The sequence below is a fragment of a genome, unplaced genomic scaffold, assembly GCF_019419815.1.
Source record: "Pyrus x bretschneideri cultivar Hongxiangsu unplaced genomic scaffold, Pyrus_bretschneideri_v1 Contig16, whole genome shotgun sequence".
NCBI lineage: Eukaryota > Viridiplantae > Streptophyta > Magnoliopsida > Rosales > Rosaceae > Pyrus > Pyrus x bretschneideri.
Genome location: NW_025999457.1, coordinates 2,038,776 through 2,057,677, shown reverse-complemented (window position 1 = coordinate 2,057,677; position 18,902 = coordinate 2,038,776). Strand labels below are relative to the sequence as shown.

The following is an 18,902-nucleotide window of genomic DNA, read 5'->3' as shown; positions in this document are numbered from 1 at the left end:
TAATCAAGGAGCTAATCATTTTAGAATAATAATCTCCATCATTAACCATCAGAGCCACCCAAAAGATCCCTTCTCTTTCTCACTCTTTTTTTTTTTTTAATCCTCTCTTTTTCTTTTTCTTTAAATATTTATTCTTTAAAAGGGTTTTTTATGCCAACAAAATGATTCAGCCTTTTACTGTGAGACCATATTTATGTCTGTCATCCATTCAGACTCTTCATATGGAAAAAGCAAACCACTACCGACATTTTACCCGTCTCCATGCTTACACTTACACTCCTCTTTCAACATTTTTAAAAACACTCTTCCTTTGTCTATGCCTGAGAAATTTTTAAGTGTGTCAGAAATATAACTTGATATAAGTGTTATTAGGGTTAGAAATTTATTCTAAAAATCCTAAACCAAACTAAAAAAATCTCAATCTCATACCAAAAAAATTTCGAATTGATAATACTGAAATTTTTGGGATCCATACCGAACCGATCCCAAACCTTTTGGTACAGAAATCAAGATTACATATTCAATGGTTTGGGAATCCCAAACCGAACTAAAAAATATATATATTTATTTTGGTTGTTGCATGTTGAATGTTGAATTTAAGTAGTTTGATAGTAGATTATATTACAGATAGAAGTATAAAATTTAAGTAGTTTAGAACTTTGGAACATTTGTTTGACTTGTTACGAATGAAATGGTCTTTTGATTGGTATGAAATTTCAGATTGATATGAGGTAAAAGCTTAAATTTCAATTGATATGAAATTGGAAAAAAATAAAATAAATTTAGGCCAAAGGCCCAAATTATAGCTCATAGCCCAAAAATATTTCAACCCATAAGCCCAAAACAGAAAATTCAATCCCAAAATACTGAAAACATTTTGCAAATCCCGAAAATTGGGAATACTGAAATTTCAGTTAGGGATTGGTCTTCAAATTCCCATCCTAAAAATTTTTGGTTTGGAATTCAGAATGCCATTTTCGGTTTGGGATCCCATACGGAATCACACCTAAGTGTTATAATACAAATAATTAGAAATTCTTTTTTGCAAGTATCTAATTAGTTGTATTATAACACTTGGTATACAAGGCCGTGTTGCCAGCACATGAAAAATCTTTCCAATGGCTCAAAGAATGAATCTACTCCCTAATATTATGACATTTTTTATTAATGATAAAGTGACATGTGAGAAAGTTAGAAAACGCGATCTCAAATTATTGTTCCAAAATAGCATGATTAAAATAGCTAAAAATAAAGCAACTTACATAAAACAAGTTCACTGTCACGATATTATCCCGATTCAATAATATATTATCATACAAATATATACTTATAACTACTAGTATATTATTGAATCCAAACACCGTAGTATAAGTGAAGCCGTTTTATATAAGTCACTAGGCACAGAGATAGATAAAGGGCAAGCGTACAAAGGACTGGAAAACCTGCGTCTCATCTAAATAAACCATCTTTATACTTATTCAAAAGAGAAGCTCTCCATGAAGTTCTCCATGCTCATCTTGGTGTGCTTGCTCTCTTTACTCTTCCAGCATTCTCACTCCACCACAATACTAGTTGATGGAGTTTCAGAGTGGAAAAACCCAACTGTTCATGTGGGAGACTCCGTCAGTAAGTGCTTTGCATTTGTCACAAACTAAACAAATTCAACAACTTTATTTTCTTTGTTTTTGATTCAATATTTTCTTGAGCATTTTTCAGTTTTCAAGCACAAGTATCAGTACAACCTCTACATTTTCCAGAACCAAAGAGCCTTCGATCTCTGCAATTTCATTCAAGCCACTCTTCTCAGCAAACCTGACTCCACCTCCTTCACGGTATCTCTCTCTGTCTCTCTCTAAAATGGCTCTGTTTTTCTGTGTGTTCGAACCTGGGTTTTCAGTATATTAGCTTCAAAACAAGTAATTTTCATCTGGGTAAGTCGTGATTTTCTCAAAGATCTGAGTTTTCTGAATGAAAGTTTTCTTGTAACATTGCAAAGTGGCACCCATCACGCACTGGTTTCTTCTACTTTGCCTTCAACAATGGCTCTCTGCTCAAAACATGCCAAAACACTCAAAAGCTGGCCATAACAGTCTCCTCCTCCTCCGCACCGCCGCCGCAGAGTTCCGGTTCAAGTTCAAGAATCTCTCCGCAGCTTCCTCCAACCGTGGCCCCAACACCGAAATCCAGTGGTGGTGGAGTAGTTTCACCATCTCCAGTATTCCCATGGCCATTCCATCCTCGCCAAGTGGCAGTAGCTCCCAGCCCACAACCAAGCGTAAGCTCTTCAGTAACAGATAAAGGAGGCGGCGGCGGCGGCGGCGGAATCCCATTCATTAACAGTAATCCTGCTGTTCCTTTGCCTACTGGTGAAGTGGATTCAACTACAATACGCCCTATACCAACCTCTGGCCACCAGAGACAGGTAACCATTTCCATTGTTGATTATTTTAGTTTTTGGTTACATGCTCAAACATTCAATTTGCATCAAGTAGTTGGTTATAACTTATTACTTCTTCATCAACTGAAGCATTAAAATGTGTTCATTTCTTCAAAAAAAAAAAAAAGAATTAATAAAATGAACCTCTGGCATGCAATTGGTGGATTGCTTTGATGAGTGGTTCATTTTTTAATTCATTGTGTTCCGAATTCAAACTCTTCATCTTTTTTTTAGTGTAGCTTAGAATAATTTCGTTTGTGTAAAAAAAAAAAAAAAATAGCACATAAGAAAATAGTGATTAGTAAAGCATGGCTACAAAGCATATGTTATTATTAATATACATGAAAATTGTATATGAGTATCAGTGTATGTAAATTTTTTTCTACTTTATGTTACTTTTGAATATTGATGGGATGTTGATTGGTTTCTTTTGGATTGTGGGTTGCAGGTGCTGGTGGGGTTATTTGCTGCTCAAATGGAATTGGCTCTGTTTTGTGTGGTTTTCCTGGTGCTGTAGAGAGGAGAGGAGAGGGAGAGGGAGAGGGAGAGGGAGAGAGAGAGAAGATGTTATGTAGTTTGTCAAATATAAATTGGATTTCTGAGGTAGGTAGGTTAATCTTCATCAGAGTATTGTAATTTGTAACGGTGGTTTGATGATTATACACCATGTAGTGTAGTGTAATGATGCTCTTAGATTAAGGTCCCTACTTTGGAAATCATTGCCATTTTTTTGCTCCTTTAATTTTTGCATGCAATCAGTTGCTAATTTCTCTCTCTCTTTCTTTTTTTCCTCCACTTTTTATCCTGCTCCTTTCCACTTTTAATTTTGGAGGAATTTTAAATTTCAAAAGTCACGAGGCCAATGACCTATTTGACACTTTGACTAAAGTTATCCCACCTCAATTGAGTTTGAGGAGGTACATGCATGTGGACTTTGGATCCCTCCACCACCACAAAGACAAAGGCACAACTGATTAAATGAAAGGTGTTTTACACCATTTGGGTAACTCCTATGACCTGTGATCCATTTGTCCAAATAAATTTCAAGGAAAAGTTACCATCTGAACCACCCTTTGTGGATCTGTGGCTGGATGAGTGGAGGTGGTGGACATATAGTTAAAATCTGCATATTAATTACACAACATGAAACATGAAAGAATTCGGAAAATGAAAAAAGTTGAGGTTCCATTGTAGTGATTGGCTTAGAAGTTAGAAGAGTCTCTCCCAATAGACAAATCATAGTTTGACCAATGTGTATAAATTTTTGTTTTGTGATTATAATGAATTATTATACATATTTATAAGAATGTGATTTGCAAACAAGAAGAGAGCCACAGTGTCCACCAAAATAATCTTCACAGATGATTATGCTGCAGGCTGAAGTGAAATATATATGCAATGATGAACCCTTTTCTGGTGGACTTTCCTCTTGTTCAAGAATGAACAAAATGAGTTGTGAACTTCAGTCCTTTTCTTTCCTCGGGCAAAATCCATTTGAACAGATTATAATGGTGTTCAATCATTTTTACTCGAGTACTTTCCCTTTTTATGAAGAAGGGAGGGAGGGTTCGAACTTGAAAACTTTTCCACTCAAATAACATGAATACTAGGTAATTTGGCCAAAGCAGTGGTCTTGTCCATTTGTTTGAATCCATGTAGTCTAACAGGAAAATCTTGGTATTGGTGAGACCATGCCATCTCACTTTACGATATTCAGGCCAACACCCAGCCCCTTCCTAGTTCCACTCATCCTTCCTTCGTGATCTCACTCAGTGAGTCTTATTGAACAACCGCGTGTTTGGAGCGCCGAACTAAAGGACTCCTCTTGTGAGTAGACAAAATATCGTCTTGTCAAAAGCTAAATAAATTTGATATCATTCAAGCTCAAATGTAGCCTTGAATTGCAAGTGGATTATTATGTTGGTTGAGGTCTTTGTTTTTAACCCACTGCATCTCAGGTTCAACCCTCCCTCTCTTTCTCTAACTTGGTCACAAAATTTTCTGGCTCAGATGACGAATATGAACACGCATTGCTTTGAAACAGACGTTAGCTTTCCCGCCAAGGCAAACAAAAATATCATGAAAGCAAAGGATTTAAACTGTTGCAGCAGCCCTTATTAAGAAGCAATGAATATGTGCTTACTTGTTCATATGCTCACCTAACATTCCCCTCAATTCAATAGCCACATTCTTCTACCCCTTCTTATGAAAAAAAAAAAAAAATTGAGTTTCCGAAATTGATTTCTAACACGAAAAACCGCCAATGGATCTAGAATTAGGACTCAAGATCGCCCACAGCGTAGACGATCATGTTTCGTCTACCAACTTTTGGATTGCCAAGGACAAATCCGGTCCTATTTTCGTGTCTAAGGAAACCGAAACCATGTTCATCCTCACTGCCCATCTCAATGGTCGGTATCTTTTCATTTTATCTTAATGTGTGCGCTCGCGTAGTATTCACATGTGTGTTTTTATTTAAGTAAATAATTTTTGCAGGTTATAGAAGAGAGCATGTATATATCGACATAAACGAAGATGGGTCTCAGATTGGAATCAGTGGGGAGAAGCCAGTTCAAGAGAAGGTTATGTCAGGATGGATAATGTACAAGAAAGAGGTGGAGATGAGGGGTTTCCGAAAAGTCTTTCGAATTCCGGATGGAGTGGTTTTGGATCGAATCAAGGCCAAGTTTAATGTACACGAATCAACTCTCACGATCGTCATGCCAAAATCGGTGAAAGGAATTCGCGGGGTTGAGATCGAGGAAGTGAAAGAAGATGAAGTGGATATAGGGAGACAGCAGCTCACAAAACCTCCTACGGCTGGAGAAGTCCCTGAAAAAGATGGTTTTAGTGGGAAAATTGAGGAACAATTTGGTGAGCCTGAGAGAAAGAAAGTAGGAGAAAATCGTCGAACTTATGCGAAAGGGGTTGATGAAGAGGGCTCCAAGAAAGAAATTGTAGCTGATGGAGTTATCGAAAAGGATGCGAGCAGAGGCGTAGTGCAGGAAGAAGCTAAAGATTCAAAGACTCAAAGTATGCAACACCAAACAAAATCTGTTTCGGAACACAGTGAAGAGCTAAAAGTTGCAAAGGTTAAAGAAGCTGATGGAGTTGAGAAAGAGAAAGTTGGAAGAAGGGAACTCGGAAGAGACCAAGTTGTAGGGGACAAGGTTCCAAGGATCAGCGGGGATGCTGAAGAGCCAATGAATGTGGATAAAACCACTGAAGTAACTCATGAAGTTACTCGGTCATCACAAGAAACTCAGGCAATTGCTAAGCATGAAACAGCTGAAGAAAACTCTACTGCAGAGCCCGAATTAGAAACGCCAAAGGCGGGGATTGAGGAACACGTTAGAAGTAGACCAGAGAGCGGTGAATCATCAAAACTTGCACAAGACAGAAGAGCAACACAAGAAGAAGCACAACTCGGACACGAAACGAATACAGATGGAGTTAGTAAAGAAGGCAATATTGTTCAGCAGCTACCAAAGCAAGAATCCATCGAAAAAGGTCACGAAAACGAATTCAAAGAAGTATCAAAGCATGAAGAACAAAATCAAGAGAAGGAAGAGGATGAATCTTCCGAAACGGAGGAACAAAGTGATGTGGCTGATGAGGAATCAAGTGAGGATATGGGGAAGAAGGATGGTTTGGAAAAGCCTAATCTGCTGTGCTCTCCTTTTATCATTGCAGGTTCAGCCCTTATTGTGTCCCTGCTGGTGCTAGCAATCAACAGGATTAGAACCAGAAAAACATAGCTTCTGATCTGTGTGTATAGTTAAGAGACCTCCGACCCTCACTTCCTCTGTTATAATTGACATTCAATTTTTCACTTATTTTGGTTTATAAATTTGGATGAACATTGGGAAATCAAATTTATGGGGAAGAGGCAAAGATCTTTCGTGTACGTTTATGCTGTAAAGTCTTTGTTGAGAAAGTTCGATATTCATTGATTCATAAAATCAAAACATTTAACTCATTCTTAAAAATTAACTTTTTCAGTTCTTTCGATACCAGTTTAACTTGTAAGAGCCTTTGTGTGAGAAGTGGTCCAAACCATTTAATAAAGGAAATATGGTTATAGTATACGTTATTACATTAAGTACACATTGAATATAAAGTGAGAAAACCATATTACTTGTACAAATTATGGATGGAAGACAGTTACAAAACTTGAAGAAAACTGACAACAACTGCTACCATGATAGGTGGAGCAGTTGCGTCCTATAAGTCAGGTTTTGATTCCTTTTCTCGGGTAAGTTACAGGGTTCTCATCATGTGAATGCTCACCCTATCAAGAGTAAGAGTTCCATTCCGTTTCCAAGAGAAAGGAAGGTTCAAATCTCATCTCAATCATCTCGTCTACGACAGCAAGTAAGTGCAACCCTAGTTTCTGCAAAATGATGATTTAATGAATATTATGACTAGTATAAATGCATGCGTGTATATTAGTTTGTAGTTTATAATGCAGGGTTGATCTTGATCTCTGAATGAAGTGTATACTTAAGTTCAACATAACTTTTAAAGACATTTTCAAATTATACAGTCTAGTAATATTTATTTTCACTTATAAGTAGAAGGTCTTAGGATCAATTTTTGTGGATGCCAAGTTGCCAACCAAACTATTATGGTCCGTCAATTGTGAACCTTAGCGCAAATATATTGTTGTTGTAATTAGATAAAGTCATTTGTCTTTTTATTTTATTTTATTTATAAACGATAAGATAATCTACTTTACATTACGTAAAGAGAAATTCGAACACAAAACTTCCGTTACAAAGACAAAAGATTTTAACCAACAGAGCTACAAGCCACTTACTAAATAAAATCATTCGTCAAGTAACCACACAATAAACCAACCATAATAAGTTTCAAGTTTCCAATCATATTACTCATCGACTTAAATATGAGATTTGAATTTTGAGTAGATTGAAGATGAACTTAGTTAGAGATTTTTCTGTGTAACCGGCACACGAGGTAATACACCACGTGTTACTATACAAATAGTGAGATATGTATGTTAAAAAGTTAATAACTTAAAAAATAAAATTTCCTACCATTTATATAAAAATACGTAATATATCATTCGTATTTCCGTCATAATAAAAAATTTATCAATCATCGTTGCTAACAATTAAAGGCAAAAGAGCTAGCTATTGGTATTTATGGCTCAACAGCTAGGAAGGAACCCAAGTAGGATGCATTCCCATAACTCCAACCCAGTCTCCAATCTGCAGTTCTGCACCATAAATTCATGGGAGCTGGCTTCTTTGCCCTCTCAGTTCTCATACAGTTTTATTTTCTCTTATTTTTTACGATCATGGTTAAATCACGTTAATATTTTATATTGATTTTTTTATAAAAATAATAAGACAAAAACAATAATAATATAAAATATTAATATAGTTTAATCGTAACGACACAAATAAAATCGGATGAAAATGTATGAGAACTGAAATGTCAAGAAGCTAGGTGCAAATTCATGAACCCACCTTCCAAATACATGCCTCATCAACTCCATCAATCAATACAACCAACACAAAAGACAAAAACTTACTTTTAGCATTTAAACCCCACATTTAACAACAGCTCTTTTATAGCTACTTTTCTTACAAATTCTTAATTTAGAAAATTAGGGTTAAGTCATTTTTTGCACAAAATCGATTGCATTAATGTTCTAAAATTATACAATTGATCTCATTTAATTTTGATGTTGTTAGGACCAACGCAAAAGACTTAACACAAAATTAGTCGCACTGGCGTTCTAAGACTGCTGTTTTTGTAGGGTCCACTGCCTTGCTTTGGCAGCCTCTCGTTTCGACGAGGTAGGTACGCAAGAGAAGAGGCTAAACTGCTCTCAGCAGTCGTCGTGATGTTTACAGTCTACCAACTGCATTATTATTCCTCCCCCTTCGAATTCAGGATAAGTCGGTGACAGGATGACCCAAAACCTATTTTTCTAAACAATAGCTAGAGGAAATCTTCACAAGACCGATTCCAAGCGGCTTAATTCGATGCACAAGATTGGTTACGTGTATCTAGTGCAAGTCAAAATATGTTCTGTCGCCCACTCATGCGTGAGCGAATCTTGGCCGTTGATCCATTAACGGTTAGGAAAAGCTCTCGCGTGTACAGGCGACTGATAACATACAGTCCGAGTTATCAGTAGTAGTCCGAGTTATCAGTAGTAGAACCTGCTATCTTTATGAACCGCTACAGGATGGGACTGATTCAATGTGTTAAAGCAGGCATTTAGCTAGACCACACGCTGTACTTAACATCCTTAGGTGGAGATCAAATCGAACCCTGTACACCAAGTAACATCAGTAGGAAAACTAGTCTTTTGGACCGACCATTTTCGAAACAATGGAGAGACAGATAAGGCAAGCTCTGCGGAGAGGAACACGGTAAGAACGGAAACAACGAAAGAGAGAAAAGTAAACTTCAAAACAGAGGACTCAGTTGAGACGAAATAAACTTCGGACCTTCATGTGAACAGATATTGCTAACGAAACAAGGTCGAGAAACTTTGGAAATTTTGGATGCATACTTTCTTTCCATTAGAGGGAAACAAAATGAGGTCGAAGCAATCAGGGTAACATCTTCTTGGGCAAGAGTTGGAACTCAACCAAGAGAATTGACAAAATCAAACCTTACAGAAGGATCAGAACGGATGAACTTTACAGGCGTCTTCGCACGACCAAATCACAGTCAAAATCCTGCAATAAGAGTGGGAAAATATGCATAAATAACCCAACACCAATCAATCTCAGGTTCACCAGAAATAGTCAGAAATACATAAAAGCCTAACCTTACTGCGTATGGAAGTCAGCAGAATCGACATCAGCCGTTTTCATCTGGAGTAACTTGGAGTTTCGTTCTGTGCTTGAAGATGCATATTCAAATATTGCAAGCAGAAAATTCCAACAACAATCGAACAGCAGATTTGCTTTATTTCTTCTGTCTATTCACTATGCATTAACAAATCAAAATATAATTAGTTATCATTAATCCGATGATGAAGACAAACAAAAGATCGTTTGTCCTCATAGAAAACTGCAGCAAAGAGACTAAATTCAGAATCTTCAGTTGATTTGGTGCTACCCGCTGTATAATTTTCTGGACAAAAGCGAGATCGAGTCATTTTCCAACATTTAGGTGGAAAATGAGACACACACTCAACCCAAATAAACTAGAATCCAAATGGTTTCGTAGGCGTAGCCAAGCTAGCCAGGGCAGCATATTGCCCCCTTATGTTTGAATTCTCTTCCCCATAGTTCAGATTAGATTCGAATACGGCTCAAATCTCTCTCTCCGACACACAAACAAATTCGAATTCCCCAATTGGTATCTCGTAATCGGTAAGTAGCAGAGAACAAAAGAAAGATTACGTAACAACTGAACAAAAATGAGAAAGAGCAGCAGCCAGAAGCATGCTCAGAAATTCCATTATACAAAGGTAAATTAAATCAGCAACAGCTCAAATTAAAGGGGAAAGTTAAAAAAAACAAGATGGACCTCCATGGAAGTTGGTCCATTTGCATAAACCCTAATTTCTATACACAATATATATGGTGATTTGCTGATCCATTCAGCGATGATTAAATACAAAGAAAGAAAGATAAAAAAGTCATATCTCCTCCTTACCCAATTTTTATTGGCGCCAAAATTGATCTCATCGTCTTCTTCTTCTTCTTCAATTGGCAATTGATTTCGATGATCCTTCGGGGTTATTAGTTCTTCCGTACGAGTCCATCCCCTCCGTTCGGCTTTTTACAATTCCATGGAACACCTCCCTCACCTGCCGCTCCAGAGGATCCAACCCCTCCTTTATCCCCTCGCAGAGACTCGACAGTTCCTGCACTCTCTCCCTCACCTCCTTCTCCTTCGCCTCCGCAAGCGGGAAGTGCGCGGAGTCTGCCAGATCGCCGATCACCCGCGAGCACCTTTCGATCTGATGAATCTCCTTCAACAATGCGCGGGCATTTCTCCGGTCCCGCCGCTTCGACTCGTCCATAATCCGGTCGTGCATAGACAGCATTGACCCCGCCCACACGAAGCTTCTCGGCACGTTGAAATGCACCTGCAGTCCCCTGTCCTGGCAGGGGATCGCCGCCACCAGGGCCCACATTACGAACAGCAAAACCGAATTGATTGTGAAAACCGCAGGGGCGAGCCCGCTGGAGGCCACAATTTCATTGGGCCTCGGGGCGTATAGATTGTTCCCGATTGCCTGCAGCTGCCTCGCGGCCGACCACGACCGCGAGACGCTCCAGGATAGAGATCGGAAGTGGCCGAGCGACCGGTGCTGCTGCTGGTGATGATCCTTTGTGTTGTTGTTTCGGCCGAAGGAGCGATTCCGGTGGGCTATGGTGGTGTTGGAGGAGTCCTTGTCGTCAAGCATTGCGATGGCCAGGTCGACAAGAGCCTTCTTCGCGCGGCGAAATTGGCCCTCGCCGAGTGTCCTGTCGCGGTCAAGCGCGACGAGGACGATGTCGAGCACCTTGAGCCACTGGCGCATCTCCTCGATTCCGTCGCGGATGGCGTTGCAGACGTCTAGGGCTTTGACGCTGCGCTCGAAGTAGTCGGAGATGTAGCGGTCAACGGTGGGTTTGGAGATGTGGGTTTTGGTGGAGGAGAGGATGAGGAGGGTTTTGAACTCTTGGTGTATGCGGAGGAAGGAGTCGAGGAGGTCTCGGAGCCATGGGAGGGAGAGGAGGTCGTGGGGGGAGGAGGAGAGTTGGAGGAAGCAATCGGCGACGTGGGTTTGGAAGGAATCGAGGTTCAACCCACCACTACCACCGCCACCGCCACCTGAAAGGCCGTGGGTTTCCATTGAATTCAACTGATCGCGTCTGAGGCTGAAGATTGACCGTCCGAATTGGTTGGAACCAGCTGACGAGTATTCCGTCGCTGGCATTTCTCACACAATCCAATCCAAATTCAAATCATTTGATAAGATTATAAACGACTCGAGAGAGAAGGAGGAGTGTGTTGGGAGGGGGGAGAGAGAGGTGAGAGAGTACGAGGGACAGAAGGGAGAGAGAGAGTCTGCGTTTTATGGAGGGGATGGGGATGAGATTAGAGTTACCATAATTAGAAAAAATTAACCACTCTCTTAATTACTTTACTTTGTACTAATTAACTTTTCTTGTTTGCTCCAAACGCTTTTTAAACATATTTTATTAACCTTTTAATTTATTTAAGATTTAATTGCGGATATCCGAGAGAACAAGTTGCATCTGGGCCGTTGATTTTGGGGTTAGAGGGGGGCTTTGTTACAGTTCGCCGACGGTGGGGGCGTGGTGCCACTTGGGGGACGAGGACGGACTCGTTCAGCGTAAGGGGTGTACACGTGGACGGTACAGCTGGGTCTTTGTTGGCGCGTAAATTGGAGAGGCGACGGAGGGGACGGATGGATTTAACCTGCTGACCTGGTCCTTCTAGAAAGTTGAGGGTGAAGCGAGGGCGGGGCCGAGGGATGAGCGGGCCCCAAAGGAGAAGATAACGGGATGACGTCTGTCATTTTAATTTAGCAAAATTGACGGAGCTGCCCCTGGTTCGTAGAAGAAAACGTCTACTCCAGTCTACATGTTGCTCACTGCCCTTGATTCTATTTTCTTTTAACCTTCAACTTGAGTTTTGAGTTTTTCAACCAAAATAAAACACGAGTTTAAATTTCTCTTCTTTTATCCGAAATGCACGAGTTTAGGATACACATGTTCGTTTCTTTGAGATAGTAACTTCTACAAGTTGTTTAGATTTCTCTTCTTTTATACGAAAAACATGAGTTTATGATACACATGTTCATTTTTTTGAGATGGTAACTCCCACAAGTTGTTTGTTTGAGGATGGGGGAAAGTGAATTAAAGAGTGGGTCGTCTCTATAAAACTCAAAATTCGCTTAATATTTTCTTAGATCTATTAATTTCTTATGTGGTTTTGATTTTGAGTGCACTAGGCTAATCCATTTCTTTTTTATTATTTTCATTTCTTCAATTTCTTTTAAACTTAATATTTTCTGATTGTTGAATATTAATGCACAATGGAGATTTATAATCAAATTTATTGCACATGTGGCATAATCTTATTGTGTGTTGGATCCCACATATGTTTCAGAAGACAATCTGTCACATCCCGGCTCGGGGCGGATCACTTCCCAGGCCCGCTCCACCACCGTAGCACGATATTGTCCGCTTTGGGCTTACCATTCCCTCACGGTTTTGTTTTTGGGAACTCACGAGCAACTTCCCAGTGGGTCACCCATCATGAGATTGCTCTAGCCTCCTTCTCGCTTAACTTCGGAGTTCCTACGGAACCCGAAGCCAGTGAGCTCCCAAAAGGCCTCGCTAGGTAGGGATGAGAATATACATATAAGGATCACTCCCCTGGGCGATGGGATCTCACAATCCACCCCCCTTAAGGGGCCCGACGTCCTCGTCGGCACACACGCGACCAGGGTTAAGACTTTGATACCAAATTGTCACATCCCGGCCCGGGACGGATCACTTCCCGGGCCCGCTCCACCACCGTAGCACGATATTATCCGCTTTGGGCTTACCATTCCCTCACGGTTTTGTTTTTGGGAACTCACGAGCAACTTCCCAGTGGGTCACCCATCATCATGGGATTGCTCTAGCCCCCTTCTCGCTTAACTTCGGAGTTCCTACAGAACCCGCAGCCGGTGAGCTCCCAAAAGGCCTTGCTAGGTAGGGATGAGAATATACATATAAGGATCACTCCCCTGGGCGATGTGGGATCTCACACAATCCAGAAGTTTCAGCGAAAAGATAGAGTTCATAAGTCAAAGTGAAACGAATTTTAAGTTTCAAGAAGTAAAGTAGTAACTTTTGAGTTATAGAGAGTAAAGTGAGATTAAAATGGAGTTCCAGGAAGCATAACTAAAAATAAGCCAAAAATGATTACGATACCTGTATTCATACACAACTTTGTACCTCTCACGCACCCTCTATTAATACCTTATGTGAGCTAAGTAAATGATAAATTACATCAGGAAACTCAAACAAAAATACAGTTCATCGATAATCTCATTCGAGCAAAAAAATTTTAGATGGATAACATGAGAAAATTTGTACATAAGGATAATAATAACAAAGACTGAGCCTCTGAAAGACCTTGCCCCAACTTCAATGTGGTACAAGGAAAAAAGAGAGTTTGAAATTCAAGCAGGCTTTTTGTTAAGAACATTGTTTGATTTTTTACATGTAAGGAATTATTTCTCATTATATGACGTCACAACATCATTTCATTGTATGAACTTTCATAATTCGAACCCATTCATTTCTCTTAATTGTTATCTGAAGATAAGGATAGCAATTTACCAGAATTTTTATTAGAGAATCCCTTACTTTTAGGCATCTTGATTAAGAAAACCATCACATGTGGGTTATTGTTCACAATCCCCCGAGGACGAGGTGATCACAGGAGATCACCTCGATGATTAAGAATGTAATTTTCCAAAGTGATGGGAAAATTATTAATGAGAGACAGAGAAAATCTATTTACTTAGTTTTGTATAATAGTTGTATTATTGATAAGAAACTCGTGGATTAGTACACAAACATTTAAAGGTCGTTTATGTCACATCCTGGCCCGGGTCCCCACCACATCCCAGGCTCAACACCACCGTAGCACGATATTGTCCGCTTTAGGCCCCTACAACACTCTCACAGTTTTGTTTCTAAAAACTCACACTGAGAACTTCCAGTGGGTCACCCATCATGGAATTGCTCTCGTGTGCTACTCGCTTAACGTCGGAGTTCCCATGGTACCCGAAGCCAGTGAGCTCCCAAAAGGCCTCGTGCTAGGTAGAGATGGAAATATACATATAAGGCTTACAGGATCCACTCCCCTAGGCGATGTGGGATGTTACAATCCACCCCCCTTAGGGGCCTGATATCCTCGTCGGCACACCATGACCAGGGTTAGGCTCTGATACCAAATTGTCACATCCCAGCCCGGGCCCCCACCACTTCTCGGGCTTGACATCACCGTAGCACGACATTACCCGCTTTGGGCCCCTACCACACCCTCACGGTCTTGTTTATGGGAACTCAAACAAGAACTTCCCAGTGGGTCACCCATCTTGGGATTGCTCTCACACGCTACTCGCTTAACTTCGGAGTTCCATCGCTTAACTTCGGAGTTCCTATGGAACCCGAAGCTAGAGCTCCTAAAATGCCTCGTGCTAGATAGAGATGAGAATATACATATAAGGCTTACAAGATCCACTCCCCTAGGCGATGTGGGATGTTATAGTTTAGAAGTATTTTTAAATTAGGATAATGCTGGGAATATCAAATTATTAAAATTAAATTTGCAAATCAAATGGTGTGTTGATTAATGATCAGATTATTACTCAAGTGTTGATTAATGTGCTTATTTCCTATTGATGACACATCATTTAGTTTAAAATTTTGGTCTTTCTAGCTTTACCCTTTAAATTAACTGAAATCACTTTTTGTGAAATTGATTTTGGATTTCAAAAACACTTTAAGTGTTTTTTGGAAGAAGCAACATATATGTGCTTCTTGCAAGAAGCACTTAAAAGTGTTGTTCTATGATCTACTTGAATTTTTACTATGAATTGATTTAAAAATATTTTTACTAAAACACTATTAATATTTTAAAAACACTTACAAACGAGCCCTTACAAACAAATATCTCATTTTTGTTTTGAAAATTGTTATTAGCACTCCAAAATTTTTAATTTACACTTCAAACTTTATACAGTTAGTGAATAATGCACTCGTGAGAATACAAAATAAAAATTTAAAGTGTTAATAACAGCTTTTTTTGTTTTTTTTATTACATATTGGAGATTGGAACAGATAAGATAGCATGGCACTTGAGATATTTCAATTTATTTTTCTCTTCCTACTAATTTTCTATTATTTTTCTTCCTTTGTTTGGACAATGACAGTTGAAGTCAAACCCTCTATGATTATAATTCAATCTTGTTTGCCATAACAACAAAATAACGTGCACATCAATATGGTGAAGTATTCAACAACTTCTTTTTGAAAAATATTTTTCTTATTACTTTTTTCATGCATGCATGGCACCCACCATACAAACATTCAACGAATAATGAATTCCGTTCGTGTCACGCCAATATTTTAACAAACATTTTTAACAGATTTACCTGTAGAGTGCAAAGTAGGACACGAAATATTAGTGAAAGAATAATGTAGGTCGCTTTAATTTTTAGAAGACAATGTGAGATTTAACCAGAGCTTCGAAAGACACTTTAACTAATAATAACATCAATTTGCTAAGAAGCATTGAAAGTGCCAATCAAAATAAAATACAAAACTAATTAAATATGGTAACTGAACTTTTCAAGTCTTGTGCAATTACTACTTGAAATTCTATCTACCTTTTTGTCAAATAAATAATAGGTAACTATTAGAGTGGACTTAGTTAATTCGGAATCATCTATGTAAGTATCTGTTTGAGCAGAAAATAAAATTATTGGGCTGAGCCTAGGTTTGTTCTCGGCCCAGTACCTTTCCAGAAGTATTATGGGCCGTCCAGCAGCCATAGGCGGCCTAATCAGGTCGACCAAGTCCTATTGTGAGACGGATTGATTTGGATAAAGGCGAAGAGGTGAATCCTAAAACAATAAGGGGACTTAAAGCTGAAGGCGCTGAGAATCAGGAAATGAATCTGGTTTATTTTAGAGCCTAGTTCAGGAACCTATTGGAACTAGGATTGGCCAAGTCATAATTAGATTGGGATAAGGAGTTCTCTGAATGCATCTCTGGTTCAGCCAGAAGTAGGTTCACTGCTATAAATAGAGAAGGGAGTGCATCATTCAAATGCCTTCCAATTCAACACACAAACTGCCATGCGCAAACTCTTGCTCTACGCGAAACCTTTCAACAACCTTGAGATTTTTATTTTCTTTTTCCCGCCGACACATCTTCAGTTTGGATAAACAACACTTTGAAGGCAATCGGCAACATCTTCAGTTTGGATAAACAGCATTAAAGCCGTAGAATCAACCGATCAAGGAGCATCTTCAGTTTGGATAAACATCACTACTTCTCGGCCGATTGATTACCTATTCAAGTCTCAATCGACAAGGATTTTCGAGTCCTTGTTGGTAGAGATCATCTCATCTGCCTTCTCGAAAAAGTAAAGTGTTACCAGGTTACTACTTTCGGCACATTAAAAGCCAAATCTGATATTGAACTTCACAAAACTAGCAGCCTTGTCTTCAGACTCTAGAACCCGAAGGCCGAGACGTGTTCCTTCCTCGGCCGCAGTCGCGAGATCAAAAAGTCAGCAGCGCGCTCAACGCAACATCAACACATTTTACTCCCCGGTCGAGCTCGGCCAACGAGTTGGCACACCCCGCACACAATCGAATGACATATTTAACTTATTAATTACTCGGCGTGCGCGCCACGTAGGCTTGGTAGTTTTTCGGATCAACATTTTGGCATGCCCAATGGGACCCATTGCTAAAACTACGAAGTTCATAACCATTAAGACATGGTCAATAAAAAAGAAAACATGAATGGGTAAATCAGATACTAACCTTCCATCTACAGTCCAAAACCCAGATCATGATGGCTTGTCACAGGCATAGAATCCTCCTGCTGTCGTCGCACCCGAAGCCACAGGTGCGACACACCGAGAATAAGAAGTCAGTCTCAACAGATAGGCTTGTGATGTGGAGATCATCACCAGAGTGACAAAATGAATTTGTCAAAAGAATAGTAGATGATTGTGACGAGGATGGTGGTGAAGCATCTGATCCACCAACTATTCTGAAGATGACTTAAGGAGCAATCTCGACAGTTTAAGCAAACGTTTATTCGAGAAATAAAAGGGATACTTGAAGAAGTACGTGGTTATAACACCGTGCACACTAGATTGCTCAAGGTCCTGGTTAGCAACTCCCAGAATATTGGACACCTTGATCGATCCAGACAGCCTATTCCAAAAAACAATCCAACACCAGCATTACCGGTCGAGACAAGATCTGCTCAGCTTAAAATGATTGATCTGGGAAAAAATGGTGGATCAAGCAGCAAAGTGGACGAATTCAACCGAATAGCAGAAATGACATCCGTCGATATGGTTGAGGTCCAAATAATGATTGATTCGGCCTTAAAAAAGGGGTCGAAGTTCCCAAAATTCATCCATCCATACCCAGCTTATGTAGAAAAGTTCGAATATCCTAAAGGCTTTAAAATCAAAAATTTCAGCCTTTTTGCTGGAGAATCGTCCCTATCCTCGTTAGAAGATGTAGCTTGTTTCACTGCGCAATGCGAAGATGTTAATTGTGACTTTCATAAACTGCGACTATTCAACTTCTCGTTGACGGGCTCATCATTCGCATGGTACATCAACCTCCTACCTAATTCCATCCAAAGTTCGAGGAACTAGTCGAAAAATTCCATGAGTAATTATATCGGCAGGGAATGAAAATGTCAATTTCTTTATTAGCCAGGATGGCTCAGGCGTCTGACGAGTCACCAATGAATTATCTTACAAGGTTTAAATAAGCCAAAAACTGGTGCCGTGTACCTCTCCCTGAAGTCGAATTTGTTAGGCTCGCTTTGAATGGGCTAGACGTGGAATACAAAAAGAAATTCCTGGGGGAAAACTTTCAAGATATGTATGAGCTGGCTCAACACGTTGAACAATATGATTATTTTCCCTGAGAAGAAAATATCTCGAAGTCCTCATCTCGAGGAACGATCTATAAGAACCCTGCAGTCAGTTATGCATCGATCAAAGGTGAAGAACCCTAATGTGTCAACATAGACGCAGCTGAGATAATGATTGATAAACCTTATGTATACAAAGCTTTGGCACACACCACCTCCAAGGATGTCAAAACTCGCTTGGCCAGTGTAGAAGCGGACGTTAAAACATTAAAGGTCTGCACCTTCGACATAACTAAAGCCGACACCATCTTCAACCAGTTACTGATCTCGAAAATTGTCAAGCTTCGGTCAGGACATCATATTACCAAGGCCGACGACTTAAAAGGGAAAATTTATTACAAATACCATAACTCGAACAAACATACAATGAACAACTGCGTCGTGTTTCGAGACACCATCCAAAGCTAGATCGACAACGGCAAACTCAAGTTTCCAGAAAAGAAAATGGGCGTCGACACCGACCCATTTCTTACGGCGACGATAAACATGGTAGATGCTTGTCTGCCTGGGGATAAAGGAAAATGAAAGGCCGAGTTCATCCCAATACGATTCATCCCAAAACAGAACTCTCGGCCATAAGTGAAAATCGATTTATTCTCAAACGAGCCACCCCAAGATTTAATTGGACCAACTGTTGTCGAATCAATGTCAAGCTATAGCGCCGAGGAAACTGACAGGTCGATGATCATTTGTAATCAATGCAAAGCGAAGGTCGTTTTAGCCGAGCTGAAAGAAAAGCCGCGTCAAATAGGAATATCACA

General features: G+C 39.7%; 3 protein-coding genes across 3 annotated transcripts; 2 read left to right on the top strand and 1 right to left on the bottom strand.

Moving 5' to 3' along the window:
- Positions 1-1,397: 1,397 nt before the first annotated feature.
- LOC125475793 lies at positions 1,398-3,211 on the top strand. Its single transcript, XM_048581160.1, has 4 exons — positions 1,398-1,626; positions 1,717-1,832; positions 1,997-2,422; positions 2,886-3,211. Exons 1-4 carry the CDS (start codon positions 1,497-1,499, stop codon positions 2,952-2,954), a joined length of 741 nt encoding a protein of 246 aa, XP_048437117.1. The 5' UTR covers positions 1,398-1,496; the 3' UTR covers positions 2,955-3,211.
- A 1,271-nt stretch (positions 3,212-4,482) lies between these two features.
- LOC125475809 (ESF1 homolog) lies at positions 4,483-6,338 on the top strand. Its single transcript, XM_048581175.1, has 2 exons — positions 4,483-4,848; positions 4,934-6,338. The coding sequence occupies exons 1-2, from the start codon at positions 4,701-4,703 to the stop codon at positions 6,193-6,195; spliced, it is 1,410 nt and encodes a 469-aa protein (XP_048437132.1). The 5' UTR covers positions 4,483-4,700; the 3' UTR covers positions 6,196-6,338.
- Positions 6,339-9,846: 3,508 nt separating this feature from the next.
- Positions 9,847-11,357, bottom strand: LOC125475721 (protein ROH1-like). Its single transcript, XM_048580894.1, has one exon. The coding sequence runs from the start codon at positions 11,355-11,357 to the stop codon at positions 10,134-10,136; it is 1,224 nt and encodes a 407-aa protein (XP_048436851.1). The 3' UTR covers positions 9,847-10,133.
- Between the last annotated feature and the right edge of the window lie 7,545 nt (positions 11,358-18,902).

Bases quoted from the DNA above. Each gene is read 5' to 3' on its own strand.
- LOC125475721 (XM_048580894.1), bottom strand. From the start codon at position 11,357: ATGCCAGCGACGGAATACTCGTCAGCTGGTTCCAACCAATTCGGACGG.
- LOC125475793 (XM_048581160.1), top strand. From the start codon at position 1,497: ATGAAGTTCTCCATGCTCATCTTGGTGTGCTTGCTCTCTTTACTCTTC. The intron at 1,627-1,716 runs GTAAGTGCTTTG...AGCATTTTTCAG, and splicing joins TCATGTGGGAGACTCCGTCA to TTTTCAAGCACAAGTATCAG. The intron at 2,423-2,885 runs GTAACCATTTCC...TGTGGGTTGCAG, and splicing joins CCTCTGGCCACCAGAGACAG to GTGCTGGTGGGGTTATTTGC.
- LOC125475809 (XM_048581175.1), top strand. From the start codon at position 4,701: ATGGATCTAGAATTAGGACTCAAGATCGCCCACAGCGTAGACGATCAT. The intron at 4,849-4,933 runs GTCGGTATCTTT...TAATTTTTGCAG, and splicing joins CCTCACTGCCCATCTCAATG to GTTATAGAAGAGAGCATGTA.